The sequence below is a fragment of the Lissotriton vulgaris genome, unplaced genomic scaffold, assembly GCF_964263255.1.
Source record: "Lissotriton vulgaris unplaced genomic scaffold, aLisVul1.2 SCAFFOLD_1812, whole genome shotgun sequence".
Taxonomy (NCBI): domain Eukaryota; kingdom Metazoa; phylum Chordata; class Amphibia; order Caudata; family Salamandridae; genus Lissotriton; species Lissotriton vulgaris.
The window spans coordinates 426834-448607 of NW_028251611.1; the positions used below are offsets into that span (position 1 = coordinate 426834).

General features: G+C 46.6%; 1 protein-coding gene across 1 annotated transcript in view; it reads right to left on the reverse strand.

Annotated features, from left to right (window-relative positions):
• The window catches only part of LOC147662826 (la-related protein 4B-like), a 317319-nt gene that overhangs the window by 287191 nt on the left and 8354 nt on the right, over positions 1-21774 (reverse strand). Inside the window, exons 3-4 of the mRNA XM_086950884.1 lie at positions 5402-5455; positions 5110-5319 (exon numbers count right to left, since the gene is read on the reverse strand). Of these exons, the coding sequence (XP_086807010.1) occupies positions 5110-5319; positions 5402-5455 (264 nt within the window). The remainder of the gene's footprint in view (positions 1-5109; positions 5320-5401; positions 5456-21774) is intronic.

Genomic DNA, 21774 nt, shown 5'->3' on the forward strand with positions numbered 1-21774 from the left:
CATCCCAAGCAGAGACTTGTAAAGGCGCACCATGAGGGAACGTTGGATTGTATACGGGCCGCTAAGGATGTTAGCTTGGTTTGACGCTCCTGCGATGGAAATGCTTTCTTCTGGGCCGTATCGAGGACAGCGCCCAGGAAAGTGAGACGCTGGGAAGTTTGAAGGACGGATTTGTCTCGATTGAGAGTGAGGCCCAAGTCGTCGAAAAGCTGAAGACAGGCGTTGGAGGACTTGGTCACGCCTGCAAAATAGGGCGCCTTGACGAGCAAGTCGTCCAAGTATGGGTAGACTTGGTGATGTTGCTGCCGGAGGTACGCAGCCACTGGAGACTGGCATTTTGTGAAAATGTGTGGCGCTGATTTCAGGCCGAAGGGCAACACCCGAAACTGGTAGTGTCTGCCCGACACAGCGAACCTGAGGTATTTTTTGTGATTCCGGTGGATAGGCACATGAAAATAGGCGTCTTGAAGGTCTAAAAACATCATGAAGTCGTTCGCATTGAGGTGTTGTAGCACCTCCTGAATGGACACCATGCGAAATGATTGTTTTTTGAGATACTTGTTTAGGTTTCTTAAATCCAGTATAGGTCTCCATTTTTCTCCTTCTTTCGGATCAAGAAAAATCGGGAATAGAACCCCTTGCCCCGCTGACCAAAAGGGACTCTTTCTATCGCACCTTTCAGGAGCATTAGTGAGAGTTCCAATAGCAGAAGATGTACGTTTTTGTGGAGCATTGGACGAGGAGGGGTCTGAGGTGGAGTTTCTATGAACTCCAGAGAGTGTCCGAACTGAACTAGTTGAAGGACCCATCGATCCGTAGTTATCTTTTTCCAATTGTGCAGCAAAGACAAGATTCTTCCTCCAATCCTGCATGGCAGAGAAGAAGTGGAGACCTGTGACAGAGAGAAGACATTGTCTTCTGGTTGTGTCCTTCTGTCTTCCTCCTTTAACACAAAAGGAAGATTGTGTAGGACAACTTTTGCTGCTGCTGTCGCTGTTGGTATTTTGGCCGATACTGCTAATTTGAGGAGCAAGAGGAACGGTAACTTTGAAAATCTCCTCTCGTAGAAGATTGTCCTCTCCCTATTGAGCCACGAAAAGAAGGACTCTTAAACTGGAGGGTACCCAATGCCCTCGCCGTATCAGTATCTTTTTTAATTCCTTGAAGCGCCTCATCGATGTGAGCGCCGAAAAGAAGTTGGCCGTCTTAAGGCATGTCAAGCACCTTAGTTAGTACTTCCGAACAGAAAGCAGTAGCTTTCAGCCAACCTTGGTGTCGCAACATCGCAGCCCCAGCCAGTTGGCGAAAACCCGTCGTTCCGATATCCATCGCACAATCAATGATTTCTGAGGCTGAGCGTTCACCCTTCAAGAGAATCTTCCTAGCCTCCTCCTTTTCCTGTTCTGGTAAGAATCCTAAATATGGGGCAATATCAGCCCACATTTGACGGTTATAACGCCCTAACAGTGCCAAAAAGTTGGAAGCGCGCACTGTTAATGCGGACATAGAAGAGAAACGCTTCCCAATATTATCCAGTCTTCTTCCGTCCTTATCCGGAGGAGCAGTCAGTGCAACAGAGGGATTTCTTGATTTACACTGCGCTGCTTGAGTGATAACCGAGTCCGGTTTGGGATGGCCAGTAAGGCAAGCTGGAGCCGTGTCCGGAGCCCTATATTTCTTGTCCAGCCTAGGCAGCACTGGGGGCAAGGAAGAAGGGTTTTGCATGATCTTAACCCCCTGATCCCAAATGTAATCGATCATAGGGATGGACCCGACCGCCTTCTTGAACGGTTCCTTGAAATCATAAAGGGACAGTCTTCTTGATGAGTGGTCATAGGAATTTTGAAACGCAAAGCTGCCCTTTCAAGAATATTATGGAAACCCCCGATATCCTCAGGGGGAGAGTCAGCTTGCGTAGGCACAGGAGATGCCGGACAGGGAATGACATAATCGTCCCAACCATCATGTGTCGATTGTGAGTCTTGTAGTTCTCCTTCTTCATGTTGTTGCTCCTCCTCTTTAACATCTGAGGATGGCAGAGGATGTGAGGGAGCAGGGTCAGGCTGAAGTATCAGAGGCGAAGGCCGAGGCCTAAGTGGAGGAGAAACCACTGGAGGTGGTGGAGGAGTAGGCGAAGATGGGAACCTCTGTTTATAATCCGCAATCAAAAACTGAAGGTCAGTGACTATAGACGCAGGCAGACAAACCATAGGCTGAGGAGGAGGCTGGTATTCCTCCTGGTAATCTACCTGCTCTTCCTGTTCTTGTTCCTCATAATCCGAGCTCTCGTGGTATTTTACATTCAGTTCGGATGGACTGGTAGCCATCCGGAACATAGAGCCATCATCTGAGTCATCCTCGTCTAGGAGATGCGCAGGCGGGAAAGCCTGGACTCTGCTTGGAGAAGTTAAAGCCGGTGTCAGCGTGCGTTTGGTAATTTTTATATGAACATACGCACTTTTTAAGGTAGGTTCTGTTGTCGTCAAAGCAGTCGACGGGGTGGTAGTCGACGGCAGGATGTCGACGACTGATCCAGATGGTATCGTCGACGACGACGTCCACGATGATGTCGTCGACGGTTGCCACGTCGACGGTGACTTAGTCCTCGATGGCTTCGTCGACCTTGGCGACACGACGATGGCTTCGTCGACGGTGATGGTTTTGCCGTCGATGGAGCCTTTGCCGACAACGATGACGCAGTCTTCGTCGACGTGGATGTGCTAGTCGACGGCGACTTAACAGACGTCGACTACTTCTTTATTTTAATTATCGACGAAATGGACCGACCCGTCGACGACGAGGAAGTTGTAGACGTGGACATTGAAGAAGACGCCACAGAAGCGGAGATGGTAGCCGTTGACGCAGTCACAGGCAAAGCTGACGAAATTGTGAAAGGTTTCCTGAAGGTGGAAGCAGAGTCTTGAGGAGAAACCTTCACAGGCAAGACCTTAGAATGAACCTCTGTAGACTTTTTATGCATCTTTTGAGGTGGCTCCGAAGACGGACCTGGGGATGTCACTCTAGGTCTTTTAGGAGAGGAATGAGAATTCCAGAAGGAACATTTACTCTCACCAGAAGAGACTGCCTTGTCTTTGTCTTTCAGTCTCTGTAGCCAGATCAAAAGGCGTCCCTCCCTGTCCTTCAGGGTCTTAGTTGAAAAGGTACGGCATACCTTGCAATCCTTTGAAGAGTGGTCCGGGTAGAGGCAATAGAGACAATCCTTGTGCTGGTCATCCACATGAAGTCTCTTTTTATCACATGAGGCACAGGACCTAAAAAGTCCTTTTTTAGGAGTATCAGCCATAGCAAACTGAAAACCCCACACAAATGAAGAATTTCTGAAGAGAAAAGTACTGGAAATCCAGAAACTAAGGAAAGCTGAGCAGAGCTCAGTGGAGACTCCCTTAGCACGACGTGCGGTAGAAAATCTGAGGGACTAGAGCTCCTTCCAGGAAGGTTCCAAAGGGTGGTGATAGCGGATTGGCTCTTTGCCAAAGTTTGGTCCTTTTCACAAAAGGACATGGATATGTTACTAATGAGAGGCCTCTGGCCCATTACTATGTATATATGTCTTTGTGACATTACTTTATTTATGTACTGAGGAATCTCACCCCGATGACGGGGAATGATTCAGGCATGTGAATCTATGAAAGATACCTCTAATACTGGATAATTGATAAAACCCTTGATATTAAAGCTGGGCTTCAGATACTGTCGTCCGGCGTATACATACTTGCAAATGCTACCAGACATTTTTACGTGCTTTGTAATGTCGCGTTTTTTGTTGACTGTCATTAGTGGTAGAAAACAGTTGTAAATTGTAATTATATTAATGTGATACCATGTTAGATTTTTTAATATTTCAAGCTTTCATTTTTAAATAAGGATGAATTTTGTGTAAATGTTTTAACTTGTATTTTTGGTCATTCTTAAACTATTGTAGTGATTTATTTTGTAGCTTTTATGACTCACTTTGTGATCTCGAATAAAGCTTATTTATTTTGATGATGAGTAAGCAGGTGTTTTTCCACTCTGCACACAGACTCTATGGGGTTCGTGGGTATTTACCTTGGGTGGTCTCTTGTGTCCCCCAGCTCTCCTGAGCCTCCTGGTCCAAATCCTGACTTTGGTTGCTGTTCGGAATACACTTTCTTATTATAAGTTTTGGATTACCCCTGGACACCTTTGTATATAGTGCTTACTAACCTCTTGCAATTGAAGTATTTTTGTATATCTGTGTTAATACCTCCGGGTAGGAGATATACCAATGTGTTAGTGAGTGTTTTGTAATATTGAGACATTTTTATAACTACACCGTGTGGTTCTTTTTTGTTTAACCTATACGAAATGATTAGATCTGGTAAAACAAGCTGCTTAACACTCCTTCTGGACTAAGCCTGAAGGCTGCTCTCCACAGCTACCACTTACAGAGCTTTCTAAGGTTCTAAGACAACTAAAACCACCGTAAGTCATCTGGATTAGTGCAAGGTGCTTCACTGAAATAAGTGTGTACCATATACTAAGCCAGCCTCCAACAATCAGTCAGATAGAAGTCTAATAAGTCCCAAGATGGTTACTACAAGTAATCTACCATAAAAAGGCTTTAAAGGAGTGCAATCTATACCAAAGGACCAAAACAGACACCGAACACATTTAGGTGCAGAGCAATACAACTAATTCAGATTTACAGCTGGGTGTGGCGGTTTAGTGGCTAACCCATTCAATTATAGAATTCGGAGTTTGACAGAAGGGTCACACAGGTTCAAATCTCAGAGGATCCAATTCAGCATTTCATACTTCCCAGGGCAATAAAATAAGTACCATTGAATTTGGTAACAACAAATACCAGTTATTCAGGGCCAATGTGCACCAAAGTGTGAAAGTGTGCTGTACATATAAACAATGTTAATATTGCATACAAACCAGCTGTTCCAAAATACATAAGGTAATAGATTGTTAACTTCACACTACTGCAATTCAAACTGCTATGACATCACTCTGTAAACTCTATATAAGGAGGACTATCAGTGGTAGGGTACTTCATGTTGAATGCCAGTGTTAAACTCCTTCACAAACATTGAAACTACAGTTAAAAAGTTTAAAACTTACCAAAGAAGGATCGAGATAACTGTGTGCTGTTGACCAGGTTTGTGGGGTAATTAGGCTGTACAGAGGAAACTGCTGTTGTGGACTGTATACTGGAGGTAAATAAAATGACGTGGTGTAACGCTGCTGAGAGTAAAGGTTCACGTCCAGCGGTCTATACCCATTCTTTGGCAAAAATGTGTTTATAGCTATTGCCTTTGCTTTTATCCTTGCCTGCAGCAAACACAGTATAGAAATATTAGAACTTTCATAAAACAAAATGTAAAGCAGGGTTTGATTTCCACAACTGTTTTACCTTGATGGGTTTCCCTTGAAATGTTTTCACTTCTTCACGAAGATATTTGTAAGCCTGTCGCAACAAAATACATGAAATATTTGTGAATGTAAGCTCCTAAATACTTGAATAGCACGTAAACACAAATACTTTAAAGTAGAATGGATTAATACAATTCCATACAATATTTATGTTTTTTTTTCTCAAACCTTTATTCTCATAAACCAGTTGACTACATTTTACAATGATGGAATAGCAATGATCAGGTGGAATGTACTAAGGTGACATTTTCTTTCAGGAATCGATATTTCTAACTTTCAACCAGGTGTGGGCACCCCAACGTGTCAGCCCCTCTCTACCATACTGTGCTGCGATCACATATGTAAACTACCATACTGTCAAAACTGCATAATTCACCTTTGCTCCCGTCCATACTATTGTCTGTAGTATGTGCTTCCAATGTGTCTGTTCACATCGGGCAAAGTGACAGTACTACTCAATTCTCTCCAAGCACTCAAGTCGTCTGCCAACTTTCCCTCCTGTTATTCAATTTCATTTGCACACCTCTTCAGCCAAGGACCATTCTAAAACCTCTCAATGTCGACAATCTACTGTGGGGGAACGCCATCCCAACTAAGTAATGGTCACCTTTCGTTGAGCGAGAACCAAGGCCAATTGCAAAAATCTATAGGCCCTCTTTCTCTTCTTTGGCCTTTTAACGTGGCCCAATAAGCAGGACAGTGGGGTGTCACTGATATGGATGTGTGGATCCTATGCAACTCTGACACCACCTGCATCCAGTAACTCCGCACTGCAGGGCACCACCAAGCTAAATGTATAAAACCTGCACCATGTGCACCACAGCGTGGACAATCGTCGGGTCAGAGGGGATTTACTCCTAGTATTTTTGTTGTCATATAGGTTGTATGAAGGAAATTAAAGAGAATCAATTTGAACTGGGCATTACATGACACTGTACGTTTAAGCCCAGCTACGTTTGTCCATTTGCTATCCGTTAGTGAGGTCTCAAGGTGTGTATCCCACACTGCCCGCGCTTTAGGCGATGGACCAGTCGGGTCCTGTCTCATTGACCTGTTGAGTGGTTTCATTAAGTGGCGACCTGCGCCATAGGGCAGTATTATATCTAGAGTACCTGTAGTTTGCGGGACAGCCAGATTGTGGGTCAAGTTGCTCTGGTAGTGTAAGCCAGTCCACCATAGTGCAAGTAGAGCCCTTGTCCAACTGTAAACGCGTTGCAAGCTTATTCATAAGGAAGAATTCGCCGGGGTAGTCTTCCAATGTCTCACATTTGCCTACCTGCCACGCAGGAAAGGACATATGCTTAATCATTTGTCAGACCAGAGCCAGTATCCATTTTAAAGTTCACGATGAAATGGAGCATGTTTACGTATTGTTTCCACATGCTATTGCCAAATGTGTGCCTTGTGATGTACTATGTATGGTAGGTCCCTGCCAAATCCCGAGCCCTCCACCAGGGCCAACCCGCTAGTAAGTGCTGCTCCTAGTCACCTCCAGTGTTAAACCACCTGACCACACACCGCAGGTGTGCTGCTTAATAATATAACTTGAATCTGGGCACCTCCAAGCCACCCTCCTCGTATCTCAGGGAAAGTGTACGTAAGGCCACACTGCTGCATCAGCCAGCCCATAATAATGAGAGGAGAGCAGACTGTAGTCGGTTAAAGTAGGACTTAGGATCGAGCATGGTAAGTTCTGTAACATATAGACATCGGAGTAGCACCACCATTTTAGACACTGCGAGTCTGCCCATCAAGGACAGAGGTAGAGTGTTCAAGAAAGCGTGTCTATGACCCGATCCACAGTCAAGTGAAGTATTTTAGTATCCGTGCGGGATACTTTTACACCCAGGTTTCAGGAAAGCTAGCTACGCGGCGCAAGGAGAGCAGTGCAAAGGCAGGAGTCTCACCTTGAACACGTGTGACTACAGGGAGCCGCACTGACTCCCACGCCATTAGGAGCATACATACTGATGAAATCCAATACCACTGGAGTGTGTTTTACATATCCCCTGAATGAAAAGGGAAATTCCCAAAATAACCTACAGAATTAAGGTAGGACAGCAGGGGTCTTAAAAAGGGACCAAGAGGTCCTAATGAAAGCCGTGTAGACCTTCTGTTGAGGGCTTTTGGAAACCGGCTGAAAACATCTTGAAGAACATGCAGTAAGGAGGGGTGAATGGTCACTAACAGTCTTTTTCACCATCATCCTTGTCTCCTTTAATCCTGGCTGGGTAATCCACGAATAAAGCGTAGCAGCGGATATACACAAGCTAGTTTTAATAATCACTAACTGCACATTTATTACTTTTTATCCCGTTATGTGTATGTTTGTATTGTCTTCCCCTCCTCTTTGCTCCACCCCAGGCCTTGGTCTGCGTGGGGGTGTTAATTAGCAAGCCCAATGATTAAGCATGTCAATTTGGGAGTGAAGGCAGTTTTTTCGCACAAAGCACATGCCTCCTGCATAATATTATATTGTTACATCCTCCACTCCTACTTCTCTTTTGTGTGGACAGTGATATTTTGGGGGGTTGAGGTAGGAAGTAGTCCTTTCCGCCTCTTGATTTGATTGGAAATAAACCAGCTCCCACCGCAAACCAAGACTGGGGAGACTATTCCTTGGTAAGGTGGTGAGCGTCGCCAGAGGAAATATCAGAGGTTACGCCGGGTTTAGTTGAAGGCCTGATAGGTGTAGGAAGCTGGATCTGTATACACTATACAAAAGTGAGGTATAGTGAGCACAGAGTCCGGTGGAACCCCAAAGGTAGGCAGAAGTAACGTTAGATAGCACCTTACTCTCCATTTGTGCTAGTGTGGTCGAGCAGTAAGGCTTTATCAGAGGACTGTTTTAATTATTCAGTTGGCAGGGAAGGAGAGTTGTGCTTCACCTTGCCTCTCCCACCTGAGGAGTGGAAGATACTGACCATTGGTGCATAAAACTAGGGCCCTAAAAAGGGAGTGACCTTAACCCTAGTAATCAGTTCGCAGAACAGGGAGGATGGGTGGGGAAGAAAGGAATCTATTACTAACTAATGTCTCTTACAGATATATCGTTACACAAGTAGTAACTTGTGCATCTGAAAGAGATACGTTAGTGAAAGAGTCCTTACCTTACAGTAGATAACCCAGCAATACCAACCGGTGGTGGGTCTGCGAACAAGATTACACCAAAAAGTCACGGAGCACAGAACGGCAGAAGAAGCAGTCTCTCCGACCCCGACTGTCAAGGCAGTAGTGCTTGGTAAACGTGTGCAGCGAGGCCCACGTAGCTGCCTGACAAATGTTCTGCAAGGGAACACCGCGTCCCATGGCCTGGTCGAATGGGCACGCTGCCCCACAGGAGGCTCATTTTGGCCAAGGAGTAACATGCTTTAATGCACAGAACTACCCACCTGGGAGATGGTGCGTTTGTGCACAGCCCGACCTTTTTTGGCGCCCTCTTAGGCAACAAAGAGCTGATCATCCACCCGGAACTTGTGTACGCTGCAGATAGAAAGCAAGCGCATGTTTTGGGTCCAGACGGTGAAGCCTCTCCTCTTCCCTGGAAGGATGCGGAGGCGATAAGAAGTCGGGAAATGTGATGTCTGCCCGATGTGGAAGGGCGTAACAACCTTTGGCAAGAAAGGAGGACAGGTCATTAAAACCACCTTGTCCGGATGAACAGAAAGGAAAGGAGGCTTGGAAGAAAGGGCCTGGAGCTCACTCACTCTTCTGGCAAAGTTGATAACAACCAGGAAGGCCGCCTTTAGAGTGAGAAGACGTAAGGGACAGTTATGAAAAGGCTCAAAGGGAGCGCACATTAGAAAAGTGAAGGGAAGATTCAAGTCCCACTGAGGCATTATGAAGGGTATGGGTGGAAACGTATGCGTAATGCCCTTAAGAAAATGGATAACAACTGGAGATTTAAAAAGAGAAGGCTGATCTGGAAGCCGTAGAAAGGCGGAGATGGCCGAAAGATAACCTTTGATAGTGCCCAGAGCAGAGCCCTGCTGGGCCAAAGAGAGAAGGAACAGAAGAACCTCAGAAAGGGGGGCAGAAGGTGGATCCACAGCCTTTGCTGCGCACCATGCCACAAATCTGTTCCACCTGCAGGTGTATACCGTTTTGGTGGAGGGACGGCTGGCTGCCAGAATGACATCGCAGACTTGGGGAGGACGATCGAAAGTTGTCAACTGTCGCCGCTCAATCTCCACGCATGGAGGTGGAGGCTAGACAGGTTCGGGTGGAGGATCGTCCACTGCTGCTGCAAAAGTAGATCCTCCCGCAGAGGCAGTCATATCGGGGGATCGATGTTCATACTGAGTAGCTCAGGATACCATACTCTTCGACCCCAGTCCAGAGCCACAAGAATGACTTTGGCCCGGTCACTCCTGATCTTCTTCAGCACTCTGGGCAGAAGTGGTATAGGCGCAACAAAAAGCGTCTCCGAGCTAGTGCCGCCTTGGAAATTTCAACGAGCAGAACTGATGACATTGCGCATTCTCTTAGGTGGGAATAGATCTAACCAAGGCTCTTCCCACTGCTGAAAGAGACCTTGCGCCACGTCAGAGTTCAGACGCCATTCGTAATCCATCATGCACCGGCAGCTGAGTTCATCCGCACTGGCGTTCATAGAACCTGCCAGGTGTTGAACCACCAAGGCAATGCCGTGATGTTCCAGCCATATCCAGAGGCGTAGAGCCTCTTGACATAGGATCCAGGACCCCATCCCGCCCTGTTTGTTGCAATACCACATGGCGGTGGTGTTGTCCGTGAACACCTGCACTTCACTTCCCGGACAGAGGGAAGGAATGCCTTTAATGCAAGCCGGATCGCCCTCTGCTCCAGAAGGCTGATATGGAACCGGGACTCCGCCGGAGACCAGAAGCCTCTGATCTCCGCCTCTCCCATGAGGCCTCCCCATCCCATGAGGGACGCATCTGTCACCACTGTGTGCTCCGGTTAGGGGAAGGAAGTGGGATCTGCCACTGACCCAATTGCAGTTCCTGAGCCACCACTGCAACCGTCATGCAGCGCCCTCAAAGATCTGGACGTGATCAGGTTGCCCTGATGCTGTGCCCACTGGAACTTCAGGTCCCACTGTAGAGCCCGCATGTGCCATCTGGCATGTGTCACCAGCAGGATGCAGGAGGCCATCAGGCCCAGAAGCCGGATTGTCATCCTGACTGAAACCCGGGATAGAGGCTTAAAGAGCTGGATCATAGCCTGAATATCCCGGACTCGCTGCTCGGGAGGATAAAAACGTAACAGCCTTGGATCCCGAACTGCTCCAATGAAGGGGAACTACTGAGAAGGACTTAGATACGTCGCCGGCACATTGATGGAGAACACCGGCAAATGCAGGAGGTCGGCCGTAGTCTGGAGGCGGGAGATGACTGCCTGGGGCGAGCCCGCCTTCAACAGCCAGTCGTCTAGGTAGGGGAAGGCTGACCCACCTGACCTGCACAGACGAGCTACGACCACCGCCATCACTTTCGTGAACACCCGAGGGGCGCTGGTAAGGCCGAAGGGGAGCACGACAAACTAAAAATGCTCCCGGCCTTTCATGAACCGCAGGTAACGACGATGGGCCGGCAGGACAGGAATGTGAAAATAAGCGTCCTGCAAGTCCAACGCTACCATCCAGTCTCCAGGGTCCAGGGCATTCAGGACCTGAGCCAGAGTCAGGATCTTGAACTTCTACTTCCGGAGGAAGCGATTGACGTCCCGGTGGTCCAAGATGGGGCGCAAGCCCCCCTTTTCCTTCTTGGGGACCAGTAGTGGGAACCACTCCCTACTTCCTGACCTGGAACGCACTCGATGGCCCCCATGACCAGGAGGGTTGTGACTTCCTGACGGAGAAGAGCCAAATGATCCCCTGACATGCGGTGGTACCGAGGTGGCATGGCCGGAGGAGAGGACAGAAAGGGGAGCGAGTAACCTTGGCAGATTATCTGCAGCACCCACTTGTCCAATGTGATTACGAGCCAGTAGTGGAGGGGGTGACGGACCCTGCCTCCCACCGGTGTGGGGTGCTCTCTGAAGCCCGGATTAGGAAGGCTTAGAGGTGGAAGCAGCGGGGGTGGAGGTGGACTGACCCGCTCGCTGGTTACCAGACCCGCAGGCTCTGCACAGGCTTCGTGGAGGAGCGTGCTTGGGTACTTTTACCCTGGCCACGAAAGGAACGAAAGCAAGGCGTGGCAGGGCTCTTCGTAGAAGGACCCAAGGACTTGGCCGTGGCCGGGGAGTCTTTAAAGCACTCCAGACCACTGTCAGCCTTGTCGCCAAAGAGGCAGGAGCCATCAAACGGCATGTCCATGAGCTAGCCCTGGACACCGGGCAAGAACCCGGAAGACCGCAACCAGGCATGGCGCCGCAATGCCACAATCGTGGATATCGCCCTGCCCAAGGAATCAGCCGTGTCCAGACCACACCTGATGGCGAACTTTGCCGCATCCTTGCCCTCCGCAATCGCTTGGGAAAGGACAGTTTGGACCTCCTCAGAACACGGAGGCAAGACCTCTGCTACTGAATCCCACACGGCGTGGGAGTAACAGCCCAATAAGAAGGCGGTATTAACTGACCACAACCCCAAGCTGGCCGAGGAGAACAACCTCTGGCCATATTGGTCCAGCTTCTTAGAGTCCTTATCCGGTGGAGCAGTGGGAGAGGCACTCTGCGACGTCGAGACCTGAATGACCACGCTCTCAGGCGTGGGGTGAGTGGTTAAGAAGGCAGGATCACCAGGCGCCGGGCGATGAGGCCTAGCAACGTTCTGAACCACTGGTGCCCCCGAGGCCCGCCGCAACCAAGTGCCCAAGAGGACTTCGGTAAGGGCCTCATTGAAAGAGCAGCGGTTCCAAAGATGTAGATGCCGTCTGGAGCACCTCCGTAAGGAGGTTGGTCTTAAGGGTCACAGTAGGGTGGTGGAGATGGAGAGCCTCTGCAGATCGACGCACACCATAGTGTAGGAAGCGCCCTCCTCCATAGTAGGCAGAGGGAAAGCAAACCCCGGGTGAGAAGACACATCAAGTTCACCTGCATCTTGAAGGTCATCCACCCAATCCTGCTCTGAGTCACACTGCCGCGCAAGGGGTTGCTCGGAGCCGTCCCAGTCCTCATCCGGCTCTGGAGTAGAAGGAGCCGGAGAGGGGGACAGCTGCGCCAGGAGCAGGGCGGGAACAGCGCTGGCCAGGGCCGAACCGGAGCTGCATCCCAATGTGGATCCCAGGTCGGAATGAAATTGTTTGAGAACCGGGGCGGGATAAACGGCACCCAGTGCGGCGCCTGTGGCGAAGCCAGGGGCGGCACTGAGGACAGAGCCAAGGGCAGCACCGGAGCCAGCTGTGCTGCACCTTGTGGCGCCAGGGCCGGAGCAGAGGGCGCTGGATCCAGTGGTTCTGGGGCTGGTGCCAGAGGCGGTGCCGCCAGGCCAACAGGATCTGGACACGGGACCGCGGATACCGCAGGCGCGCTGGCAGGAGCCCGAGGCCTAAACAGGCAGTCCATGGCAGCAAGAAACTCTTGCATTTGTTTGGGAGTCGCTGAAGGACTCTGGTATAGCGGGTAGGCCGTGGGACTCCCAGGCTCCGGAGGAGCAGCATGGCGGAGCCCCAGTCCCCCTCACCTGCCTCCGAGGGGGGACGTCGGAGAGCGAACACACTTCTTCGACTTCTAATGGCGTCGCTTACCAGAATCTGAAGGGCCCCTAGACCCGGAGCTGCAGTGAGAGGAGTGCCGGACCTCCAGCAACTTCCGGCGCTGCTCCCGCAAGGCCGTCAGGGCCATGGCACGGCAGTCATGGTCGGTCTCCAGGCAGTAGAGGCAGACATCATGGGGGTACGCCACCAACATATTACGGTGGCACGACCCACAAGACTTAAAGCCGGGCATCCTTACGTGCACCAAGAGAGAAGGACACAAAAGTCTCAAAAAAGTGGTCAAAAATTGACCGAGGTACGTGTTCAATCCGGATCTGCGCTTTTGGCTCATAAAATGAAAGAACTGCCGTCAGCGCGCATAGGTGGCGCCTAAGTAGTCTCCAGGATGTCAATCTGGCGCTTACAAAGCCAGTGATGGACGCGGAGCCGCACGACGCCACCTACCGACGCGCAGGGATACTGCTAAGCAGAAAACTTTCCGGATCCAGTTGGACGCCTGGGGAATATTCTAAGGTAAGGAATCTATCACTATTGGTCTCTTTCAGATATGTAGATTGATGCAAGGATTTGCTTGCTTACTGTCCTTAATACTGTGGAGCCTAGCGCTACAGGGAATGTAGGCTGCACAGCAGGCACCCTCTAATCAGCAGTCAGTGCTCTTTAGTCCCACAGGCCCATGCAGGTGTTGTACAGTCAGGCCTGGTCAACCAGGGCCCAGTTTAACTCCTCAAGGCAGTGCACCCCACAAGCTGTAAGCAGGACCTACTGATCTATTGTAGGCTGCTGATTCCACTCCTGGTCACAGCTGGAAATCCTTCTCCACTGCTGCTGGTCACTCTGGTCCAGTCACTTCTAGTCGTGGCCACAATCAGCGTGCTGCCCTGCGCCTGCTCTTCACAATGCAGGCAGCCCGTCAAGCCCTCTGCAGGCTGCGTTGCCCCTCCTCTGCTTAGAGGGCTGAGGTCGCCCAATCTCTTCCGGCGTCAGAATCACTCCACCAGGGCCAGTAACGACTTCCTGGCCAGACGCTCCAGCGCCTCACTCCACCAGTCCCGTTATATTTAAAGGGTTGACCCAACGGCACTGGGACCTGGGTAATTAAGTGTTACATACATAGGGGTCCCAGTTGGAACAAAGTCTGATACACAAAGAAAAACACTTTTGAAAAAATCAAAAAATTCAAAAAATTCGGTATTGTATTTACAGAAAGATGTTTTTAATTCACATCCTCGGTTGTAGATTGGTTACAAATACATTTCTCAAAATAGTGCAGGAGTCCTTGATGCCCAAAGGGGGGCAAGGTGAAAGAGGGACAGGGGGGAAGGTAGTGCAGGTAGTGCGGGTATAGACAAGTTGCAAAAGGAATCGTGGGTGGTCATTTATACATTTTGAAAATGATACCACAGAGGCATATTCACATTGCCAAACAACCAATAACAGCTCATTTTTGGTTGTGTTAATTTGTTGGTATAGGAATATGAATGCTGAGAGTAATTACTTGTTTGGCAATGTGAAATGTATTTGTAACCAATCTATCTATCTATCTATGTATGTATCACTCCACCAGTCCAGCAGCAGCAGCAGCCCCCACCCCCTGGATGTGTGCTGGGACATTCACACCCAGCACTGCAGGATGGGACCACGGCAGCATTAATCGGGAGCCTCCGAGGTGCCAATGGAGCTCAGGAACACCTTCGCTGGATCGCAGACATTTCATTACATCTTCAAGCCACTTATGATACTATGAATCATAAATTAACAAATGACCCATGATACAGAAAATTCGACAATGTTCTAGAACAAGTCTTGGAACCACTCAGCTGCCAATATTTATATACATCATAACGAAGACGCAGCAAGATGCATGATCCAGAACTAAGGTGGGTTGCTGGGTAACAGAACTAAATGTGATTGCATATCAAAAGGCCACAGAGATTTCAGACTTCTTCTAGGGAGTTAACTATGTCCAATGTAAAACTGACATAAAAAAGACAATCACCTTTTTAATTTTTACAACTCTAGCCTTTAAATGGATGCTCTGTTAAAATATAAGCCTAGTTTTAACTTTTCATTCAAGAACTCAATCCATTTTTGAGTAACAGGAGAGAAATGGTCCCCGTTTTACATAATAAACAAAGATATACGCAGGGTACAATTCTACCTGAATCAGATTAAAAGTTAAAGAAGTGACATTTACAGTCTCCAATTGTAAATGCCAATTTACTCCCTTTCTAAATCAGATGTTGGTATCAAATTTCAAGAATTGACCGAACCAGTTTGACTGTAGCTGGTATTCCATGATGAGTCAGCTAAAACATGCAAGAGGGCTACCCCAACTCCAAAGGGAAATAAGACTACAATGAAGAAGATTGTTGAGGACTCAATAGTGTGCATGTGTTCCCATATGAACACAATTTAGGCTCTCGAAGCTGCTGATAGTTATATATGTGAATGGGGATGATTAACAATTCTAATTTGTTATTTATTAGGACTTGATTGGATCAAACAATACAGTTCATGGATGAAGCATTGTACATGTTTTCAGTAGTACTGAGCTTCTCACACAGTTCCTCCTTTCTTGGACACAAGCAGTAGCTTACTTCCGACACCACGTGAGTAGCTTGCACTGCAGTTCTGCCAAACATGGTTAAATAGGCTACAGATGGTCTGGAGGGACAACTCTCCTCTTCTTGATCTTGTTCCTCTAGCTCTGTCTTTGAAAGTGGTTTGAAGGCTGTTTTCTGCACTCAGTGCAGATATTTTGAAGACAAAACTTGGGGGGTAATCTACCGTGGTGCTGCTGCCCTCCACGTAAGACGGGAACAATGACTAGTAGCAGCATGTTCTGGTCAGAAAAGAACCAAAACAAGGTTTGAAAGATGTTTCAGTGCAAGTGTGTCTGTTGGTATTTATCTTTGCTACTGAGCGTGCATTCACTTGCTTCTGTTGGCCCGATGTATTGATAGTACTTCCTTGCAAATTGTAGTGCAACATGCCTGTTGTGTTGCTGGTTTTTCATAACATTGATCTTTCTTTGGATATTGTCGAAACGCAGGGTAGCATCTATCCATATGTAGCAGTACTACATGTAAAAAGTTGATAAAAACTGATTTCAAACAGTAATTAAAATTGAAATGCTGTTTAAGGACTATTTCATATAAATTGTTCTTTGGAGGAGTTGAGTTTCTTTTCATTAACAGACGAGAAGATATGTACAAACAATAAGGTTGCATTTAAAAATATTTAATTAAAGCAGGTATGAAGGATGACTCCTACCAATGAATGAAAACCTTAATCAGTAAAATGTATGTGACCTGCCTGCTAATCAAGCTTGTGGTCACTGGAACAAGCCTGACAACACTGATCCATGAGGCTGTAAAATCTGTCTGGCTCTGCAGTACTACCTGAAAAATATTTGTTTTATACTCTGTACTTTGCAAGGGGATTCCAATTCATAACTTATGATTGAGAATCTATGAAGAGGGGCAGGATAGGAAAATTAAAACAAAAAAGGGTGGATTTGCAGAGAGTTTTGACAAAAATAGGACATGTTAAACTTTATTTCCTGCATTTTTCAACTTGGACTGGAGAGACTGTGCTGGAAAGTGAAACAACTGGCAACCATTTCCAAAAAATATCTTGGGCAAGACAGCTATAAATTGTTCTAGAGAGGCTCAAGCTTGTTTGCCACACAAAGAAAACACTGGAATATTTAATGAATGTCATTTAAAGCCTATATCTTTAAGAAAATATATGTAAAAATACATGATTGTTTGGCCTTTGTCAATTCTGTGAAGGAACCTACTGTGGTTATATAACTGGATGTCAAGAATTATTTTGGTCTGGTTTTAATTTAATGATATGGTCTTATCTTTCAAGTTCCCCACCCTATTCTAATGTGGCAAGAGACTGGGATCCAAGGACTCGCTCTCCGCTGGAGCTGCTCTTTCCTGACTGACATAACACAAGCAGTCAGCCTAGCCCCTTACACGCTGGACGCCTGCAACCTCATCTGTGGAGTACTATAAAACTCACCCTTTAGTCCAACCCTCTTCCACCCATATACGATCCCTCTGGCCAGCATGGATCATCCGTGCCTATTACATCAACGTCCTCAGCTACACTGACAACACTCAACTCATTCTCCCTCTCAGACGAGACTCCAACACTCTGGACAAGTTCACAGCTTGCATGACAGATATCAACTGGCTAAAGACTAACTGTCTCAAACTCAACACCAACAAGTTAGAAGTTGTGATCTTTAGCAAGAACGTCACCTGATGGCTGGCCGAACTAGGACCCACACCCACCCCCAGCACACACCTCAAGATCATCAATGACAGCATGTTCACCTTGACCTCCGAAGTCAAAACTGTCACAGCTTCCAGTTTCCGTACTCTCAAAATGCTGAGAAAAATCTTCAAATGGCTCTCGGGCAACAACTGCAAAACTGGCACAATCTCGTCTCTAGCAAGTTAAACTACAGGAGCACCCTCTACTGGAATCATCAGAAGACTACAGACCATTCAAAATGCAGCAGCCAGAATCGCCCTCAACCTGCCTCTCAAAACTCACATCACACCACACCTCAAGGAGCTCCACTGGCTCCCCAAACACAAGAACGCACAGACGAAACACCTCACTCACAACCTTAGTTCACTACACAACTCTGGCTCTGCCTACCTTAATGGTCGCATCTCCTTTCATAAATCTTCCAGACACCTAGACAAGACTCGACTCCTACTATCACACATCCCACACATATGGAGAACCAAATCCAGAAGTTGGGCCTTTTCCTTTCTCACTCCTAAAGCATTGAACAAACCACAACTACATATCAGAGCCTCCTCTCCTCACTCCTTGAGTTCCGCAAAACGTTGAGGGCCTGGCTAGTCGAATAAAATATCCACCCCAGCAAAGCCCCAAATCATGCATACCCCTGAAGCCCACTCCCTCCCCCACCACCACCACTTGGTGAGACTAGACTCAAACGTGCTCAGAACCAGGGTGCCAGAGTGATAGTGCACTCTACAAATCAGCATAACAAGTACAGACACGAAAAGGGTTTGACCTTGAGTTTTTAACTTGGTCCCAAACCCGAAGGCTACGGTTTACAATAATGCAGTTCTTTCAAATCTATTTGGATGGGAGAGAGGCAAAAGGCCAAGAATGCCTCCTTTCCCAGCTGCTGTTCAGTTGGTCTCTAGAGCCGCTGGTATGCTGTGTTTGAAAGAATCCTCTAGCTTAGGGGTTCTGAATTTGGGGAAATAGAACATACCTATACATAGTTCACACAGTTGTTTTCATGGCTGACCCTAAACCAATGAGTGACAGATGTTGTACATTTTAGGGATATCTGGTAAATCAAGTTTCAGAATTAATAGGGAAACACTTGTTTAATTCCTAGTGGCCAAGTGGTTGCCTACTCTGTTCGTCTCCTGTCCTTTACAAATCCCCAACATTTTTTTCAGGGATCTTGGATTACAGATGATATTATGACAGAAGTTTTTAAGAATGATGTGGTTACATGGAAAATGCTTGCACTTTCCAGTCTCAGGAGGGTAGCAATATATAAGAAGTTCCACTCCCTATGCTTTTATATGGCCTTCAGAAACTCCATATTGTGCCTCCCAAAAAAATTGCATAAATTACTTAATAATTTCCCTCATGATGCTTAGTAAAGGTATAGTTATTTATGTATTTGTATAAAGTGCACTGGACCCAAGGTCGGCATGGTTACATAAAACAAGCTGAAGCTAACTTTCACCAGTGCAAGAACAAGTGACTTTCAAACATGAAAATAAAGCACCAGTAGGTGTGAACATTTAAAAGACCAGGAGGTGAACATTTCGCCATCTGACAAACTGGTTAACAAAGGGAGTGGAAGCATAGAAAGAGGACTAGACAGAAGTGGGCAAACGAAGTGAAGGTGCAGTTTAGGTAGAGGATTACAATGCACACTGTACTGAGAATGACATTATCTCGTGGAGGGCGAGTAAGATACTGTTATGAAGGGGTGGCTCCATAGGGAGAGCAATAGCATTAACAAAATAGGTGTGAGATGAAGCCTAGGTGGAGAGCAGGATAAGCAGGGGTCTTGCAAAGAGATAGGCATGCATGGTAGATGGATGGTATAAACCAAAGCCCGACAGTTAAAAAAGCTTCAAGTGCATGGTTTCAAACAGTAAGCTTTCAGTTTTTTTATGCAAAGTAATAAGGCAGATTGTCTGGAACAGAGCTCCCAGTTGTTGATGCTCAACTAGCAAAGGCCTCAGTCTGCTTTTCATGAGTTGGTGGGGTTGACATGTGATCAAGGGATCAGTGTTGACTCTGCAGCTAGATAGATTCTTTACCAGAAAGAACATTACCAAAGGTAAGTAACTTGCTCTTCTGGTGGAGCAGTACCTATTTGGAGGCAGGTCTGTGAATGGACTCAATCCAGAAGATCCTGCAGGACTAAGCAGGCAAAATACTCCTCTTGGCAAACCTGAGCATCCATACAACAGTACTTTGTGAACATATAAAGGGACGCCCACATAGCTGGAGTATGTCTAGGACAGGAACTCCACGTGGTAACAGATTTGGCCCTCATTGAATGTGCATGCAGTCCTTCCGGAAGCTGCTTTTTGGCCACTGCACAGCAGATCTTAATGCAGAGCATGTAAACAAGATGACGTTTGACACACATTTGTTTGCGTGCCTGTGCAGGAGAAAATTCTCTGAACTAGTTTTGCTCACATTTCCACTTAATAGGCATATTATCAAATACCTTGAACATTCTATACAAGAGCAAAGTTCACTGCGCAAAATGTTTGTTATTGTGAGCGACAGAGCTATCACACTAAAATCAACAATACTGGCCTAACTGGGACTTTGGCATGGCAACATGGGTGATATTTATTATATAAACGGCATCATACCCTTCCTTGGACAGAGTAGCATTTCGCTGGCACTGAGAGGTCAACCCCATGCCGGAATTCCAGCCCAGCTATTTCCCATTTACCTTTTGCGAGGAATGCTGCCCAGCTTTCCACCAAGACCGGCACCATGATGACACTTACCCACAGGTAACTGGGGAGTTAAATCACCCTCCAGGGATTTAGCAGATTCACCCTCCCTAGGCACACTAGGTTACGTAGCACTGGGTAGGAGTACAATATATTACAGCATTTATATGCAAGCATATATTCTTTAACAGCAAAATAGTTCAACTGTTTATCTTCAACATTCTCGTAATGCTAATCACAGTATTCTGCTACCTTCTATTGATTATTGCAACACACATTTTACTCAAGAATCGCACTGCTTCAATTAACATTGAAACTGCTTGTCATGTATTTCTTGGGTATCTGTGTAGGGTATGCATTAGTAACCAAATGAAAAGGCTCTAGATAGGTTACCATGATTTCCTTGGGGAGTAAAGGATGTCATGTTCCGAGGTTGCGCAAGGTAGCACTACTCAAATAATGAGAAGTGTCCCCCGGGCTCCTTCAAGGTCCTTATATTAAGGTTTCACCAGTAGACATAATAGAAAAGATATGAAAATTTGATGTAGAAATGCTTGTTTTTAATCCATCTTGTTATATTCACAAGAGTATCTTTGGTATTAACACGATCCTTTAATTGTACAATGTGCACTTCCGAGGTTGCACATTCCATCTGTTACCTTGTAAGGTTTGGGGTACAGATGGTGCACTGTGAGCTAGTAGGACTAAGGGCAATATATTTTGATGGTGTGCTCAGAATCAGTCACGCACAGATCTAAAGTTTATGTTGTCCAAAAAATGCAAAGTTTAACTTTGGAAAGTACAAGCCGTACGCCACACATCTCGAATATTCCTCTATTTTTAAATGGCATCACAAAATCAATGAATTCTCCATAGTTAGGGGCTTGTTCCTGCTACATTCCAAAGAAGACAAAACAGCCCTGTTTCAGTGCAGGCAAAGTACCATGTCGATCACCACAGGGGCAAGAATTTAATTTTTAGGGTGTACTAGTAGGAAGAATTAGCCAACCAGCATCTTTTCAGTATAAATGTGAAATCTTCCTCCATGCAGGAGGAAGTGTATCTTGCTTTTTTCTATTAATTCCTGAGCTTTTCTGTCAAGTAACCAGACAAGTTCACTTGGGGTTTTGAGCCAAAAAGTTTAATTGCAGTGCTCTGGTTGCAGTTAAGGGAACGGGGCAGCAAGCAGTTTCAGATTATAATAGGGAAGCTTGCTCTTTAAAGACGGGATGATGAATTGTCTCCCAACCCATCTGACAACTCCAGTTTCCTAATGTGTGCCATGAAAAGTGCAACAAATTGGATTCACCATTTATTAGAAAAGCCTAAAGAGAACCCTTCATCCTGTGCAACTCGCTAGTTGCTCGAATGGAAACCAGCCATACAGGGTGTATTCCTTAATTATACATATGCAGAATTCAAAACTACATACCTGGCAAGGACCCCAGATTAGAGACATTGGTTGAACTTTATTGGGAAGCAGAAACAATAGGCACTCTCCACAAATGGTTCAGGTTAAAGTAAATAAAGGACTAGTACTCCTTTTAAATATGAACTACTGTCACGTTTCTGCTGTCAATCCTAGTGTGAGGGCCTTCCTTTCAAACATAGCTTTATAATGTTGTAGAACCTCAGTGGGCTTGCAAATTGCAGAGTTGACTGGGAGGAAGGCATAAAGCAGTTCACTAAAATAAAAAAAACATAAA